General features: G+C 39.5%; 2 protein-coding genes and 1 long non-coding RNA gene across 7 annotated transcripts in view; 1 reads left to right on the top strand and 2 right to left on the bottom strand.

The window, feature by feature from the left end:
- On the top strand, window positions 1–4891 carry LOC121302748 (vascular endothelial growth factor receptor 1-like). 2 transcript variants are annotated; one of them, XM_041232909.1, is made up of 5 exons: window positions 1–272; window positions 909–1057; window positions 1427–1502; window positions 1873–1976; window positions 2663–4891. In XM_041232909.1, exons 1-5 carry the CDS (start codon window positions 177–179, stop codon window positions 2835–2837), a joined length of 600 nt encoding a protein of 199 aa, XP_041088843.1. In that variant the 5' UTR covers window positions 1–176; the 3' UTR covers window positions 2838–4891. The 2 variants fall into 2 exon arrangements, with proteins under 2 accessions (XP_041088843.1, XP_041088845.1); XM_041232911.1 differs by having other exon boundaries at window positions 9–272; window positions 1876–1976.
- Window positions 4892–5021: 130 nt separating this feature from the next.
- LOC121302750 lies at window positions 5022–6674 on the bottom strand. The gene is made up of 3 exons (XR_005947723.1): window positions 6044–6674; window positions 5146–5592; window positions 5022–5049 (listed from the first exon to the last, which is right to left on the bottom strand). It is a non-coding gene; the product is annotated as an uncharacterized LOC121302750 (long non-coding RNA).
- A 345-nt stretch (window positions 6675–7019) lies between these two features.
- pan3 (poly(A) specific ribonuclease subunit PAN3) overlaps window positions 7020–16469 on the bottom strand; it is a 23226-nt gene continuing 13776 nt past the window's right edge. Inside the window, exons 12-18 of one of the 4 annotated variants that reach the window (XM_041232904.1) lie at window positions 15109–15277; window positions 14234–14321; window positions 13668–13807; window positions 12726–12855; window positions 11739–11803; window positions 11230–11368; window positions 7020–10579 (exon numbers count right to left, since the gene is read on the bottom strand). In XM_041232904.1, the coding sequence (XP_041088838.1) occupies window positions 10439–10579; window positions 11230–11368; window positions 11739–11803; window positions 12726–12855; window positions 13668–13807; window positions 14234–14321; window positions 15109–15277 (872 nt within the window). In that variant the 3' untranslated portion in view covers window positions 7020–10438. The other 3 variants (XM_041232905.1, XM_041232907.1, XM_041232906.1) reach the window with 3 other exon arrangements.

Genomic DNA, 16469 nt, shown 5'->3' with positions numbered 1-16469 from the left:
ATATCTCTTTACATATTTGTTCTTAACCAATTTTTATTTGTCTGAAAAAGATGAGTGTTTCAGAAATGTGTCGTGTGTCTTGGAATTTTGTGTTAAATAGGATAGTTGAGAAACCAGCATGACTTGATTGCAGATGATTACAGCCCATTGCGTTTGGTTCCTGCAGTTATAAGACCATGCTGTCGTGCTGGGAGAGTGACCCGAAGGCACGGCCGACCTTTTCTGAGCTTGTGGAGCGGCTGGGGGATCTGCTTCAAGCCAGCGTGCAGCAGGTATGCCAGCCCTGATGACACGGGCTGCAGCCGCACTTCACATGAAGCACTTGCTGAGCTGCAGAGTGCACACAGTTTGGAGCAGTTGTGTGAGACATGGGAAACAGAGCGGAAACACACCCTTCAAAAATAACACCTTTTAATGTCACTAGCGCTCTAACAGAGTTGTGAACTAGTCATTTTTAAAATTAGGGGTTTAGTTTTTTAATAAGGTTGTTGTTTTTTCTATCTCTCAGCAGGTACAATTGCACATGAAAAATATGATTAGTAACCTGAATTGCTATTTACTTGGGTTAATAACGAACAAACACATACACTTTGTACCCGGTGCATAATCTTTATAATCCAGTCCCACTGCATGTGTGAGTGCAGCATGTCAAATTCCCTTTGCTATGCTTTATAATGAGGAGAAATCTTTGAGGGAAAATTCTCGTACCCCATTAGAGTTCACAATGGCTACAGATTCAATTTAAACAGTTTAGATCTTAAAACTCATACTCATCAGTTTCCCATTAATAAACAGCAGATATATCAACGCACAGAGGCCACGAGGTTTATAAAAGTGTGATACTGAATCTGGAGTTTGACCAACTCTTTTAACGATTCCATTAACTCAAGACTGTGTCCTCCTTGCAGGATGGAAAAGACTACATTCCCCTCAATCCCCTCCTGACATCAAGCAGCCCCGCTGCCTGCTCCACCTCCTCATCCTCACACCGCTCTGTGGGGGAAGAGGCTCAGGACTCGGACTCCACGCTCAGCTATGAGTGCTCAGGGGGCTTTGGGTATGTGCTGAGAGGCATTGCAGCTCAAAGGCAATGGCGCAGATAAGGGAGGGGATGCATTAGCTACACTAGACCTCCTGGCTTGCTACTTGAAGTCCCAGCCTGAGTCATTCTCCGAGAGTTAAAGAAAACATGTCAAGTGATGTGAAGCATTAGCGCTAAAGGATTGCAGGCATGCCCTGTATTCATCTAATGATAGCAAGCTTCAGTGTGAATAAAAAGACACTGAACTGTCAGCTGTTTGAATGCTCCTTGCTTATCTTGTCTTGTTTTTAGCATTGGTAAACCAAACCGTCACAGGTCATGGCTTTCTTTGGTGTGTGTGTTTTTAAAAGACATGCTCATCAGGTTCCCATTAATACATTCCAGGTACATGAACACACGGAGCGCGCAGGAGTTTAAAACATTCGAAGAGCTCTCGCTGAGGGACAGAGCACCCCCTGATGTAAGTACAGTGCAGGGATGTATCCAGCGAGCTCAAGCAGGGCTATATCAAGGGGGTTCATTAAAGAGACTGTGATGGAGCTTCAATATCGCAGCTTAATGTTAGCAGGAGTGTATCTGATAAATCTGTTTCTTCCAGTCTACTCTTATTTTTTGAGAGGTCAGAACGTGAACCAGACAACTAAGTTCTCATTTTGTAACATGGTATTTTTTTGGAGGCAAAGCTTTGAGGATATGGCCCGTAATGCTATCTACCACCTTTTAATCACTATGCATGGAGAATGTAGCGCTCTGAGTCAGCACAGTTCAGTTCAACCTCTCTTCATGTTCCCCTGCAGCACTGACCCACTGTTCCTCTTTCCTTTTCAAAGCAGGATTACCAGACGGACAGTGGGATGGTCCTGGCCTCTGAAGAGTTCAAGTGTCTGATGTGGAGCAGAGACAAGCCGAAACACGCCTCCTCCCATTCCTTTGGGTAGGTGTATGTGGCCAAACATATACTCTGTACTAAACACCTGCTCTGAGTGTATCACACGAGAAATGTGCCTGTGTTAGAATCGGGAATACAGCGCAGTACTGGCATAGTCTGGAATACACAGGACTGCTATATTGGCATAATCTGGACTATACTGCATTGCTGATGTAGTAGCAGGGAGGTTAAAGCCATTGCAGTCTATTACAATACATTCAGCAAGAAATACATCACATCAAAACAAAACCATAACCCATTCCAATAGTCAGACTAAAACAAAAACAGCAGTGAATTCAGTTTAGGTTTGCCTGCCCGTTTCAGATCTGTATTCTAATGCAATGTAGAAAGCTATCCTGTGCTGGAGCTTGTGAAAGCACTCTCGTGCTGTCCCGTACGTGCCAAGGGTCCTGTGCGCCCGTATTGTTTGAGGATTTGTTGAGATCACTTGGCACTCTTGGATTGCATTCACAGGAAGCTCCTTCGAATGCACATTGAGATCCTTCCGAGCCGCTGGCCTGTGTAAACATAGTTCAATTGATAAACACGTTGCCCTGCTATCAGAAAGACATTAAACCAGCACGTTCCATTAACCCTGACCCGTTTGAGCTTGTCAGAGCAGCACACTGGTCAGGGGGTTTAACGACGGCGGGACGTGAGCATAATTACAAATCCTTCATTTTGTTTTGCAGATTGAACGCCGCAAGCAAACGCAAGGAGTCCGTTCAGTCAAACGCGTACATCAGCAGCTGTGCTCTCAGGGAGCAGGACTGTGGAGCAGCCTCCTGCAGCAGCTCCATGCAGGAACCCTGCTGGTCCCCACCCCCTGATTACAACGCAGCAGTCTACTTCTACCCATCACTATAAGAACCAGACCTTTTTTATTTCCCTTTTTATAAACATGCATTTCTAAGTTATGTGTTTTAGTAACACTGGCTTCTGGGACCACTGCCTGACTGGAACAACTGCTTTTCATGCTGCGGTTTCTTTAAGGGTCAGAGAACATCCTCTCTCTCCTGATGGTGTTGCTTTGCTGTGCAATCTTGCTTTCTTGTTGGCACAGTAGTCTGTAGTCCAAGCTAGCGCAGTTCTGGATTTCTCTGTTGATTCCTTGAGGTAATTTTAGCTCAGTGATGTCTTCAGGGTCAAAGTGTGTTACTGGGGAATCAGCTAGGTGATTACTGACAGTACAGAAGCTGCTGAAGGACATTTTCACTGAGCAGCTTGTAAACAGAGCTTGTTACCCTAGTGTGGAACCAAATACATTTCAAGATGAAAATGCATATGATAGAAAATGTGTCTCTTTCAAAACTGCACGCTTGAGACGTGTGAAGCTAATGAATGTGCTGCATGGTTATAATTCATGGAATATTTTTGTTATTCAAAACCACTTTTTGACCAGAGATAAAGACAGTGTTGTCTTGGAGTTGGTTAGATTCAGTTTGCTGATTGGGGGCAGGGGGACAGAAACTCAATTTTCTCATGATATTTAGTAAAGAGTAAGCCGTTTCAAATGATGTTTTATTTTTGATCGTTGCCTAGCTGTTTTATGGTGTTTGCCAATCTTTCTGAGTTGTCGCTCCAATATAACTTTTTTTCTTCTTTTACTTGTCTTTGAATCCAGTTATGGATTCCAAACTGGGTCTTTGTGAACGCTGAGCAGGCGGGGCTGGCAGAGTTGAAAGGTCACATTGTCATGTTTTTGAATGAAATGAGGGAAGGGTGTTCATTAACCCATAAACTAGTAAAAGAAAATAAAAATGTTATTTCATTTGAAGCTACTTACTCATTTATTGTGTTGAAAATCAGGTTATGCAAAGTGTTCAAAACAAGATAAGGGGCAGTGGATGTGAACCTCTTTCAAAAGCTTTCTTAAAGTACAGGGTGATTAGATAGGAAATTTACCACATCAACGCACCATATCATTGATGTGGTAAACTCACTGTCTAATCACCCCGTCCATTGTCAATGGAACTCGTTTGTATTGCTGTTTAGTAAGCATGGCTCAGCCTGGATAATATATATTACAACTGCAGTACAGCTACTAAGCATTGGATTATCTGCGCTTAATGTTTTATATTTTTATACAAGAAATAAAAGTGATGTGCTGTTAGGGCAGATTATAAAAGTAACTCAGTAGCTATTTTACTTTTAAGTTTATAATATCAGTATTATTGTGTATAGGAACAAAATTATTTAATTTTTTAAAAAGTATATTTAATAATAAAAACATGTACAGAGACTTTGGAACTCGACCATGTGTTACCTCTATTCTCGCATTGTATATAATGCAGTATATAAGCATATGTACAGCGACAGACACCAGCCAAGGCTTAGCATACATCATTACAACCTGTGATCATATACAGTATAGGTCCTCGTTCGAAATGTGGACACACACACTATATGGTGCATTGAACTATCAAATGTTCTCAATATTTAGAAGGAAACACTATGAACTCCTCTCGTATTTAATGGTATACAAGACGGCAACATCTTTAGATGATGTTTCTGTGCTGAATTGTAGTCAGTTCTCTTCATGGCTCAGCCCAGGCTGCGGGTTAAGGCTGCATACTTAGTTGCCCACGGAAGTAATGTCACCGCAGCAAAAATAAAGTGGGGACGGATGCACATCTTTACCACAGCCACAGCTCTGAATATATCAATAGAGCTGATCAGTAAATACCATGAAGTGGGCGCATCACTCATGGGATCAGTCAGCTACCTTTAGCAGAGGCTGGGTATGTAACCGACAGTCTGGATGCACCACATCTGTCACTTTTGTTTGCAATGGTAACTTATGGAGAAGAAACAGACATGGAACCAATACCAAACTGCAGGGTGTCCAGTAATGCTGTAAAGCCCACTGCCTGTGTATTTCATTATAAAATCACTTCAGAAATCAACCTCTAGTAAGGGTTTGTCAGTCTGAGATGTTATCACCACATTCTGAACCTCTTTTTTTCTGCAGAGATGTTATCACTTACAGAACGTTTCATTCAGAATTCCAGAACCTCTTTTTTTCTGTGTAGAGATGTTATCACGCACACAGAACGTTTCATTCACAGAATTCCAGAACCTCTTTTTTTCTGTGTAGAGATGTTATCACGCGCACAGAACGTTTCACAGAGATGTTATCACAGAACCTTCCAGAACCTCACAGAACGTTGAGAACCTCTTTTTTTCTGTGTAGAGATGTTATCACGCGCACAGAACGTTTCATTCACAGAATTCCAGAACCTCTTTTTTTCTGTGTAGAGATGTTATCACGCGCACAGAACGTTTCATTCACAGAATTCCAGAACCTCTTTATTTCTGTGTAGAGATGTTATCACGCGCACAGAACGTTTCATTCACAGAATTCCAGAACCTTTTTTTGTGTAGAGATGTTATCACGCGCACAGAACGTTTCACAGAATTCCAGAACCTCTTTTTTTCTGTGTAGAGATGTTATCACGCGCACAGAACGTTTCATTCACAGAATTCCAGAACCTCTTTTTTTCTGTGTAGAGATGTTATCACGCGCACAGAACGTTTCATTCACAGAATTCCAGAACCTCTTTATTTCTGTGTAGAGATGTTATCACGCGCACAGAACGTTTCATTCACAGAATTCCAGAACCTCTTTTTGTGTAGAGATGTTATCACGCGCACAGAACGTTTCATTCACAGAATTCCAGAACCTCTTTTTTTCTGTGTAGAGATGTTATCACGCGCACAGAACGTTTCATTCACAGAATTCCAGAACCTCTTTTTTTCTGTGTAGAGATGTTATCACGCGCACAGAACGTTTCATTCACAGAATTCCAGAACCTCTTTATTTCTGTGTAGAGATGTTATCACGCGCACAGAACGTTTCATTCACAGAATTCCAGAACCTCTTTTTTTCTGCGTAGAGATGTTATCACGCGCACAGAACGTTTCATTCACAGAATTCCAGAACCTCTTTATTTCTGTGTAGAGATGTTATCACGCGCACAGAACGTTTCATTCACAGAATTCCAGAACCTCTTTTTTTCTGCGTAGAGATGTTATCACGCGCACAGAACGTTTCATTCACAGAATTCCAGAACCTCTTTTTTTCTGCGTAGAGATGTAATCAAGCACCCTCTTCATTTTTGTGATTGATGAGCAGTTATTACATCATGTGTACAGGGTGTCTTTATATGTTTTACAGCAGAAAATGTATCATTTTGAATGATTTGAACAGCCAGACGGTACAAGTGATGTACTAACTATAGTATGACTGGACTCCATGGAGTGTGCTATTGATCTGATAACATGGCGTTAGAAACACTAGGGGCTCAATCCTATTGCATGGTCACATAGGGAATATGCGATGGGATGCTGCTTGACAGTCTACGCCATTTTATAAATAGACATTACATACACACACAAACTGTTTAAATCTGGAAAACAAAAACAGATGCATTGCCAGATATAATCCAAGACGACGGTTTAACGAAATTACGTTTTTGACGAGTCTAAATGGGGAATCTTTCACCTCACTGAAACAGGGAATAAGGCATTGTTATTTTAAAGCTGGGAAAGTGGAACTTGCAAGTATGTTACTGCTGTATTGCACTCAATATCCATTTGTACATAAAATATTCACATATTGAGAACTGGAAACTTTGTATTTTATTTTCTAAACTGATTAGTATTTTTTATCCTTGTAAACAGGAATATGCTAAAAAAAAAAATTAAAGTATAATTCATAAATGTATTACCAATGAAATGTATATAATAAAATATTTCCATATACCCAGTGCATTGTGTTCCTCATTAATTCATATTTAGCTGTCGATTAGTAATGCTGATAATGTAAACCCCCTGCACTCCTGACATGCAATCTGACTCTTCATTTACAGAGGCATGGCACGCAGTACCTGAGACAGGCTCAGAACATAATGGCTCTTGCACAGAGTACACCCAATGCACTGCCAAAAATAAAAAGATCCTGAAGACAGCCAGAATGAGAGAAGACCGTACCAATAATATCTGAGGAAGACACACACACACACACTGACGCCACAGTGATAGCCAGAGTAAAAGTGTTGGTATTCTTTATTAAAATACTGCTGTACACACAAATATTGCAAAGTTGGAGACGTCAAAACACAGGGAGGGGGTGGTCATGACAGAAATTGAACAGCCTGGTAGTTTTGGGGAGATGGTTTGCCATCGACTTATTTAGTCAGTGAAACAAGGGCAAGGCAAGGACAAACACACTTGGGATTCCTAAACAAATATTTACAAAGAAAGGTGGGCATTCAGTGACTTTCGGTTGTGGCAAAAGAATATGGAGCCAAAATATTTTACAGGAGACAAAACCTACCCATTTTCAAATTTCATCCTCAACACATTCAATAAAATAATACTACTAATGTATATCAATGTGCATGGCTTAGCTTTACCTGCACTGAGTTAGGGGAGCCCTGTACAGTCAGCTGGACAATAGGGTTATTTATGTCTATGCAGGACATTAAAAGGATGGGTTTCTTTCTTCTCTCTCTCCCCATTGTTACAATACAAGTGACCAACCCCAAAAATCAGAAGTTAGGAGCTTACCGATCTTCATGAGATGATTAACAAAGATGGGATCTGGTTATATCAGGAAACTAGCCTTCCAACTACAGATCTCAGAATTACAAGGAGATTCCCAACTCTCTCACACGCTAAACCTGGCCTGCAACATGTTTAAAAAGGAGAACCACCACCGAACAAAAATACTCTTTATACTGGAACATTAAGAAATAGCTGCACATGTAAAAACACAACCTGAGGTTTCTACGTTTTTAGCAGATTTTCACAGCCCAAAAGATAACAACTTGACATGACTCCAGTAATATCTGCAGAGGGCAGTGTGCTGGTCTCAAAACTAAGACCCCCCCCCCCCCCCCCCCCCCCCCCCCACCCTTATTAGAACAGAGGGGTTAAAGGAAGCATAAAATATACAGATCAAAACCAGGGGCGTTTTACAATGAGACATACTGATCTTGTGCATTTCCCATGTCGATTTCCTGGAGAGGAAAAAAAAGAAAAGCACCACTGGAAAGAGACAAATCAACACCACCTGAAATGCTTCATGAGTGGAAAAAGGAAATGTCATTTCTGTTGCATTTAAAACCTTTTACCTTTAGCATTTGATTTATATAGAGTAAAAAATAAATAAAACCCAGAGTGGTGTTTAACGTGATGTGAGAATACCAAGATACACCAGACTGCTCTAATGAGGAATTGTGCTCACCAAACACCCTTCTGCAATATGCATCAAAATATGCATGAGAACCTCAATCAGTATACAACAGCATTACAGTATTGAGGGTGTGTAATTTGGAGATGTTTAATCCCTATTTTTACCTCCGTCCTTGCTCCTGGAAAAAAAAAAAAAAATGCTTCTGAAAACATTGGTCCACAAAGCTCTTTTTCTGAAAAGGCAAGATGCCCAAACGATCCCGTTAATGTTTTAACAAAAAAATGAAAATATGAAAATGAACCTCTTGTCCTCATACAAAATAAGCACATCTTGCTTTTTTGAGAATACCACTTTTTTTAAGTTCTCTTTTTATATAAAATAATTACAATGTGATTTGTCAAAAACATACAAAAAAGACAGCTGCTCTTCTGCCAAATAAAAGGAGCTAGTGAGACAAATCTGGTTTGCTTGTTTTACTTTTTAAAAACATCTCTCTCACTCCCTCTCCTCAAAGTCCAAAATAAAAAAAAAAAAAGTGATTAAATTTAGTCCCAAATAAAACTCTGCCTCTTATTCCAAACAGCAAAGTCCCAGAATTTTTAATACTCTATAACCAGTGCTACCAAAAAGCAAATCTGACCACAGCTTCTTAAATGCAAAGAGCATTTTCAAAGTACGAGAAAAAAAAAAAAAAAAAACAACAACAAATGTCAACGTCATTTTAAAGCTTAAAAAACAAATAGCACAGAAACTTTAAAAACCTGTTTGAAAATAGGCGTAGATTAAAACGCCAAGTTTTTACCATCGATCGAAGTGCTGCACTCCTCTGAATTTCTGTTCTTTTGAGTTCTGTTCTATAGTAAAGCACACAGTGCCGTAAAAAACATTCAGTGCTGGGAAAAAAAGTTACAACCTGTAAAGATGTCTGTCCCCTCCCACACCCCGCATATCTTGTTTCATCCTTGGAAAATCCGGCAGTCTTGAAATTCCTGGGAGCATTGTTTTGTGTCCATTTTATTCAGCAGAATTTCCAAATTTCATAGGAAAGCCACATAATACACACAATTCTACACATGATCAACATAGGTCAAGCAAAACTGATTGCCGAAACTGTGTTGGAGGTGGGATCCATTAGCTATGAAGTGAATGAAGAGACATTTGGGGTAAAAGCAGTTACTGCGAAGGCACAACAGACCTTAATATCTTTCCAAATCCAGGAGATGTAAATTCAAAAACCTTAGCCCGGCCAGGTGGCTGCCTTGTGTTGTGCATCCCCTTGCTAGCGTATTCGTCTTTGAATCCAGTGTAAAATACCCTAATAAAGCTGCTGTTTACAACATGTCATAAAAAAAAAAAAAAAAAAAATCATTCAATACAATAACGTACTCCCATCACATCATGAACGAAAAAAAGTCTCAATTTATGGGAATACTCACATATACCAGACAAAATATTTTAAAAAGGCATTGGTGCTTATATTCAACTACTTGGTTTTTTTTTTTTTTTTTTTTTTTTTTTTTTTTTTAATAATAATAAATTGTACAGGTCAGCCTGTTGTCCCATGTACAACTTCGATGCAAAGGAAAAAAAAAAGATCCAACCTCCAGTTCACTCACAGCATACACACCACATGATTTCACTGAAGATACTGGTTCGGTTTCCTACCTGGCTGTGTACGAAATTAAGGATCTATGTCCAGCCAAATGTCAGCAGGGTCCTACATTTGTGTTTGGTTTTGTTTTTGTTTTGTTTTTTTTAAATGCAGTTGCTAAAACAGAATATCCTTGGAATTAAATGCCTGGTCCTTCATGTACTTTTGGGTGGAAATAATGTAGCTGTTAAGTTACCTCTCCAGTTCAAAACATTTATACAAATTGGCAGAATTGATCCCCCTCCCTTGAAGGATAACGATTTTCTGTAATTGTGGGGGAAAAAAAAAAAAGATTCAGATCAGATCTTGTTCCTCCAATCTAAAAGAGTCTTCACAGCTAGAATGTCCATAATTGCACCTGCAGGTTCTAGTTATGTACGGGGTGGGGGGGAGGGGGGGATAAAATAAAAAAATAAAGTCACTCTTCCTTCACAAAACAGTGTACCTGACTGAAGTGCAAGCAGCATTGCTCATCCCCCACCCTGTTTGCTTTTGTTGTTGTTTTTCTTAAAGTGAAAGGAGATGACTTGTTCAGTTGTAGTGCAATTTGCTAGGTTTTTCTTAGTTTTTTTTTTTTTTTTAGTTCCTTGGTGTGTTCCAGCACAATTCCAGCAAACACTACAACTGACCATTAGCGGCTGCCTGGAGTTCTTGAAAGGTGCTCTCGAAGCACCTCTTCAAATCGGCATATGTTACCACTAGGATGCTTTTCTCATCTCGGGAGACCAGGCTTATTTTTTCTGGCACGCCAGAATCTAACTGCAACAGGAAAAAATAAATAAATACATTTAAAAAAAAAAAACATACAAAAAGTAAGACGAAAAAACCTTTAGGTTATAAACGCAAAGCAACAAAATATCACAAAATCAATGGTAAATGTTAACACACCCCTCCCAACCCAGAACCAAACCACAATTTGATAGCAATTTCATCCTTCAACCGCAAGTGTTAAGTCAAAATAAAAATCTCTCACACCTGAGTTAGCAGTATTGCTAACACTTGGAGTCATTACACACCTGTCAATGAACAGTTTTTAGTTTTCTGCGTGAAAACTTGCCTTTGTGTGAACTGCAGCTCTGTAGCCGTGCAGTTCATAGCGATGGCAAGGTTCTGACCACAGGTCACTGGATTGCCAGGGTTTGGATTATCAAATCCAATGCATTTCCCTTTCCTTCTGCTTCCCAACCAACAGCTGTGTGTCAGAACTAGCTCCCACTCCCCCATTCCAGATATGAAAGCATTGTCTCGAGATGCATTTAAAAAATCTGTACCCAATGCAACTCCAACAGAGTCTGACCAATTACTGTTTAAGAGGAACACTATTACTCTGGATTTCGTACTTCAAGGAACAGCAAACTGCCACTTTAGCTTTTATATCTCCCTCACCCCCTAACGTGTGAGCGTGTTACCTTGTTCAGACAGGACACAATGTGACTGAGGTCAATCCAGGGTGTTCCAGCTTCTGTCACCTGATGGAACAGGTGGTCTCTAAAGAGCTTGAGCAGGTATCGGTCTCCCGTCTCCGACCACGTTGGATCTTTTTGGAACCTGCCCAAATCAAGCATGTTGTATAAAATTCTGTAGTTCTTCCTGCACCACATTTGCTATTATAGGCTATTCCTGTCTAAGACCCATTCCTCCATCAAGACTGCACGGTTCTAAGCAACAGAGGTATCACAATGTAATGCAATGAAAATCAAGTGGGACAAACCGCATCATTGAGTTTGTTCTGTATAAGCTGAACTAAGCCTTCAAACCATCCATTTTAAATGTACTATCAGGGGTAAATGGGGGGGGGGGATTTTAAATAGTTCTTTATTAACATTCTTAGATTAACATACGAACATTAGACTCTTGTCCCTTTAAGCAAGGAAGAACCTGCTGAATGTAAACATATTCAGGCTTTTTAAAGTCTTACTCTGGCCTCTCATTGATTGTTCCCAATTTAGCCAGCAGCCTAAAAAGCCTCCCATTCTGCACCTCCTGTAAAAACAGAGAATCAGTTTACTACAGGCAGACTGCAGGAACACTAAACGTTTGCCCTGAGTGCCAAGTATCAGAACAGGAGTTTAAAAACAAAACAAAACACATAAGCAAACCTTTTAGTGTGTGTGTGAAATTCCCACTGCAACAGTAACTGTATAAATGAAATACCAGGATGAGGAGTGTGTTTTCAAGCAGAGTTAGAACATGCACAAAGCAATCCTCACTGATCACAAAGCAGCATAAGAAGCCTGTCTTCTTTAATCTTGGTTCACACCTCTGCAGAGTTTTTATCTATTGTTGGCTCTGCTGAAGTTTTAAACTTCACTGTTAGGAGCCTGCGATATAAAAACAGAACTTACATTGACCTATGCAAAGCTTTCACTTCCCTCTCCAGATGTCTGCTACATGTTTAATAACAAACACCACAGTACTTTTCACAGGTAGTATTATTTTGAACCCCTGTGGTGTTTGGGGTCCCAGAAATATATTTATCCTCAAGGCTGTGCTTTTAGGCAAATTAGTGTCTGTAAACAACAGAGTGCTGTGCCCGAAATGCCAGTTGATATAATCTGGTACACCGCAATACTGATGTACTGGTAATGGATGACAAGGTCATTACAATCTACAGTACTACTCACTGCTTTCAACCTCTAGCTTGTGCAATTTGATAAATCTGTATTTGTATGTTCGTTCAATAGATTTCATTTTGGAATAAGTAGCAAGTAAAAACAAAATGAATTAAAAAATGATCATGACCTCAACATAAATGTGCCAGTGGTTAAAAACACCTTTGAAAACCACTGTGTTCGGATGTGACAGTTTGATTTAAAGAGTTCTGACTTCCTAAAGAATGTGTTAAATATTAAACAGTTCCCACCCATACTGGCAAACCAGTGCAAGAGTTCTTTAGAAACGTTACCTTTGCGAGATCTTCTTCGATAACGTCATTTCTCATCTGTGAAGCATCCAGCTGGGTATAAAATCTTGCGCCAATCATTGGCATGATGTCATTCACACTGCGCAATCGGTTCTGTTCTGTCAGCAGATACCTTGCAGGTAAAAACAACAAATGGCAGTTCAGCACTACGGGCTACAATCTCAAAGTTAAAAAAAACAAAAAAAGACACCTTGAGACTACTGACAAGCCTCCGCATCAAAACTTCACAACATTTACTTCTGATCTGTCAGCTAGTTGGGGTCTTTTTCTCATGCATTGCTGCCATGCTATAGCAGGGCACCTATAAAGGCTCTCCCCTCTCACAATACAACAAGAACTGCAGGGGCACCACCGCAGAGTATTGGTATGCTAGCCGTGTTGACCAACTCACTAAAAAAAAACCCATAATTCAGTTAAATGCAAAGAGTGTGACTTTGCGCTGGAAATGACTACACCCCAGCACATGCCACACTATCAGTGTGCACACCACAGTGTAACACTTCTCAGCTCGGTCGCCTCTTCCACTATAGTTCTTTTTAAATTCCCGGAATGAAGAACGGTACTGGTACTAAATCTGTAGCTGACAATTTTAGAAAGGAGTGTACATTATACCAGTGGCGTAACTCAATTCTGTTCAGGTCATGTTATCTCATGACTGAGCAACCTTTATATATTCAACTTGATATTGAACACATACATTTATAAATACTTAACAGAAAAAAAATTGTGTGCATAATTGCTCTTTATCAAAGCATAAGCGTATTGACCAACATAATTCACTTAAATGTAAACAGTGTGACTTCACACTGGAAGGTTAGTAGCACAAACAACACGTCTATAGACCATTATAAACACTCAGAACCGGTCCCCTAAACTACAGTAAGTGACCCCTATAGTTCTAGCAGAATAAGCAAGTCCACTTACAGAATAAGATTCTTTAGGTCTGAAGAATAGTTTATTGACACCAGCTCCATGGCCTTCTGTAAATTCTCTCTTTGGATTCCTGCCAAAGAGTTACAAGCTAAAGCCAACACAACCTTTCCTAAGGAGATCAGATCTGCTTGCTGATAGGATAGGGGAAAAGAGAAATCAATGCATCAATATATGAATCAATAAAATCATTTAAAATAACGGTTTAGTGCAAGCCAAATCTCTGAGATTACTTGTCATGTTATTCCAATTACTAACTATATATATATATATATATATATATATATATATATATATATATATATATATATAATATATATATATATATATAAAGACATCTCATTTTAATGATCTGTGTGTTACCCAGATTACACACAGGAAATGCAACTGAAAGATTCTATTTTCACACTTGGGGTACCAACAGATTAGGCTACTTCCATTAAAAGAGAAGCTTCAAGCAACATGCTTCCATCTAAACAGTTTCCATATTAAACATGCATCGGAAAGATTTCTTCTTTTTGTTTCACATTTAAATAAACTATTTGATGGAATGAGATTACCTGGTATTGAGCCATCAAAGCCAATGGATTGGTTTGGCTGTTGTCAAAAGTTAAGACATCAAATATTCCAACACAATTTACACGTAACCTTGCAGGGGGAAGCAGATTAAGAAAAGCATAACTGAATAAGAAAAAATATATATACATGTACATTTTTTTTTTTTTTTAGTTTAAAAAATGAATTGTAATTAAGGACTTGCCACTAGAGGGAGTCTGTATTGCAAAGATACAATAACCAAGTCCAGTGCAGTTAAACTTTACCATTGACTACTTAGGAAGTTCAGCTCACCTAATTTTTATTTTAAATAAGCTAAAACCTAAAAGTATTTTGCTTGCAAGTCACATTAATACAAGAAATAAAACAAACCCTTCTAAAGGTGCATCTGTCATTACTCAACAGGTTTCAACAAAGAACTCCAGTTTAAGCACTAGAAGATGATGGATGTATTCACTTTGGTTTGTGCTCTAATTAAAAACACTGACTACAAAATAATCCTACTTATTATCAGGGACGTCCACTTCAGGCAGAATGAGGGATTCACTCTGTCGGCAGGTCTCAAAGACCCAGGTTTTCATTAATCCCAGAGTACCTTGTTCAAGACTAGAACAGTGTTGTTCGGAGAAAGGCACCAGCTGAAGCAATCTGTTGTACATTTGACATCGTTTCCAACGGTTTAGAATTTCAATAGAGCGTTCTGAAGTTATCGGGGAGGGATGGAAATAAAACTCCTATGCTTGCTTAGCCAGAGTGTACAGGGAACAAGCTCAGATGGGTGGGTTATTAAACTCATAGTAAAACCCGGAATGGATCTAACTGCAATGCAATGGGAGTTTTGATTCCATCCCCTGCTTGGGGTCTGTGAAGCTGACCTCACCTGGTTTTCCCTGTGATGAGAATCTTGGTGGGGTCCATGACCCGGCAAGCCAGGCCAGCGGTGTGAATGCTCCGAAGCGCTGAGCTGAGCTGGACGATGTACGCCCAGATAAGAGACTCGGGAAGCAGCCCCGCATGCTGGCGAGGAAGAGGCCCATCATGCTGACCTGCTGGTTAAAAAACACAATGCCTTCATTATAACAGGGAGGGAAAAAGGACTCCCATTGCACTGCAGTGCACGGGACATTTTAAAAATAGGGTTTTAAGTGACTGTTTCAAAGAAGAAAATGTCCAAGATCAAGTCATTTATTTATGTATCAAACATGCAAAACCAGTTAAGGACAAAAAGAGGCACAGCAGCCACACTGCTGAAAAGAAACTTACCAGACGAGAAGCAGACAAACCTTTGTGAAAGTCTGACACAGAAACACAAGTGTATTACATTATTTATGTTTTAAAAAAAAAAAAGTTAGCGATGAACAAAATCACAGCAGGAGAATACTTAGTAAAACTAAAACCAACACATACCATTTTCTGACAAACTTTACCACTTTCTCAATGTCTTTAATGAAATACAGCTAGCTGAAATATTCAAGAAAGATTGTTTTTCTTATTAACATATTGTACTTCTGTAATATTACCTTCTCTTATGATAGCGTGTCTAAACATTTGTGGATAACCAGCCTCTAATATAACAATGAAAAGAACCAGGAAATGTGGGATATTAAGAAACAATAGGAGGCCATTCAAACAGGTGTTTGATACAAACGCAGACACTTTGGCTTTCTGGTCGTCTGGTGAGATATTACCACATCCCCCCCTTCACACAGAATACAGGGAGCATGTGCTCCCAACGATGTAGCAAATTAAACACAAAACGAAACCATGTGTGTCCGAGAGAGGGGTGAGGGGTCTTGAGCACCCAACCACAAAATCTCACCTCGCAAGGGCCTCCGAGACTTTTTACAAACTCCCTGGCACCACCTGGATGCTCAAGTTTTGTTTCCCCTTTTCTTTGCCACATTGTGTTATCGGCCCCCAATCACATTTTCCCACTATACCATCACTGTGTTTACTTTCAACCAAGGTTTCCTCTTTCACTTGTAATAATAATTAAAAAAAAAAAAGGTCAAGTGAAAGCTGACAACTAAAAAACAACCTCTAAATCACAATACGTGCATGGCTTATACAAAACAAAACGAATGCATGACTTCTTTACATTTACACAGTACATGTGAAACTATGCTTTATCAACCCCAGAAAAAACATGACTCAAAATATTAATTCATTGTCAAAGGAAGCTATATATGAACTACAACATAGTTGGATAATATTTTGATCTAGTGATAAAGACTTATTGAC

Source organism: Polyodon spathula, chromosome 30, assembly GCF_017654505.1.
Source record: "Polyodon spathula isolate WHYD16114869_AA chromosome 30, ASM1765450v1, whole genome shotgun sequence".
NCBI lineage: Eukaryota > Metazoa > Chordata > Actinopteri > Acipenseriformes > Polyodontidae > Polyodon > Polyodon spathula.
Note: the sequence above shows the minus strand (reverse complement) of the source record. Positions and strands in the feature narration are given on the sequence as shown.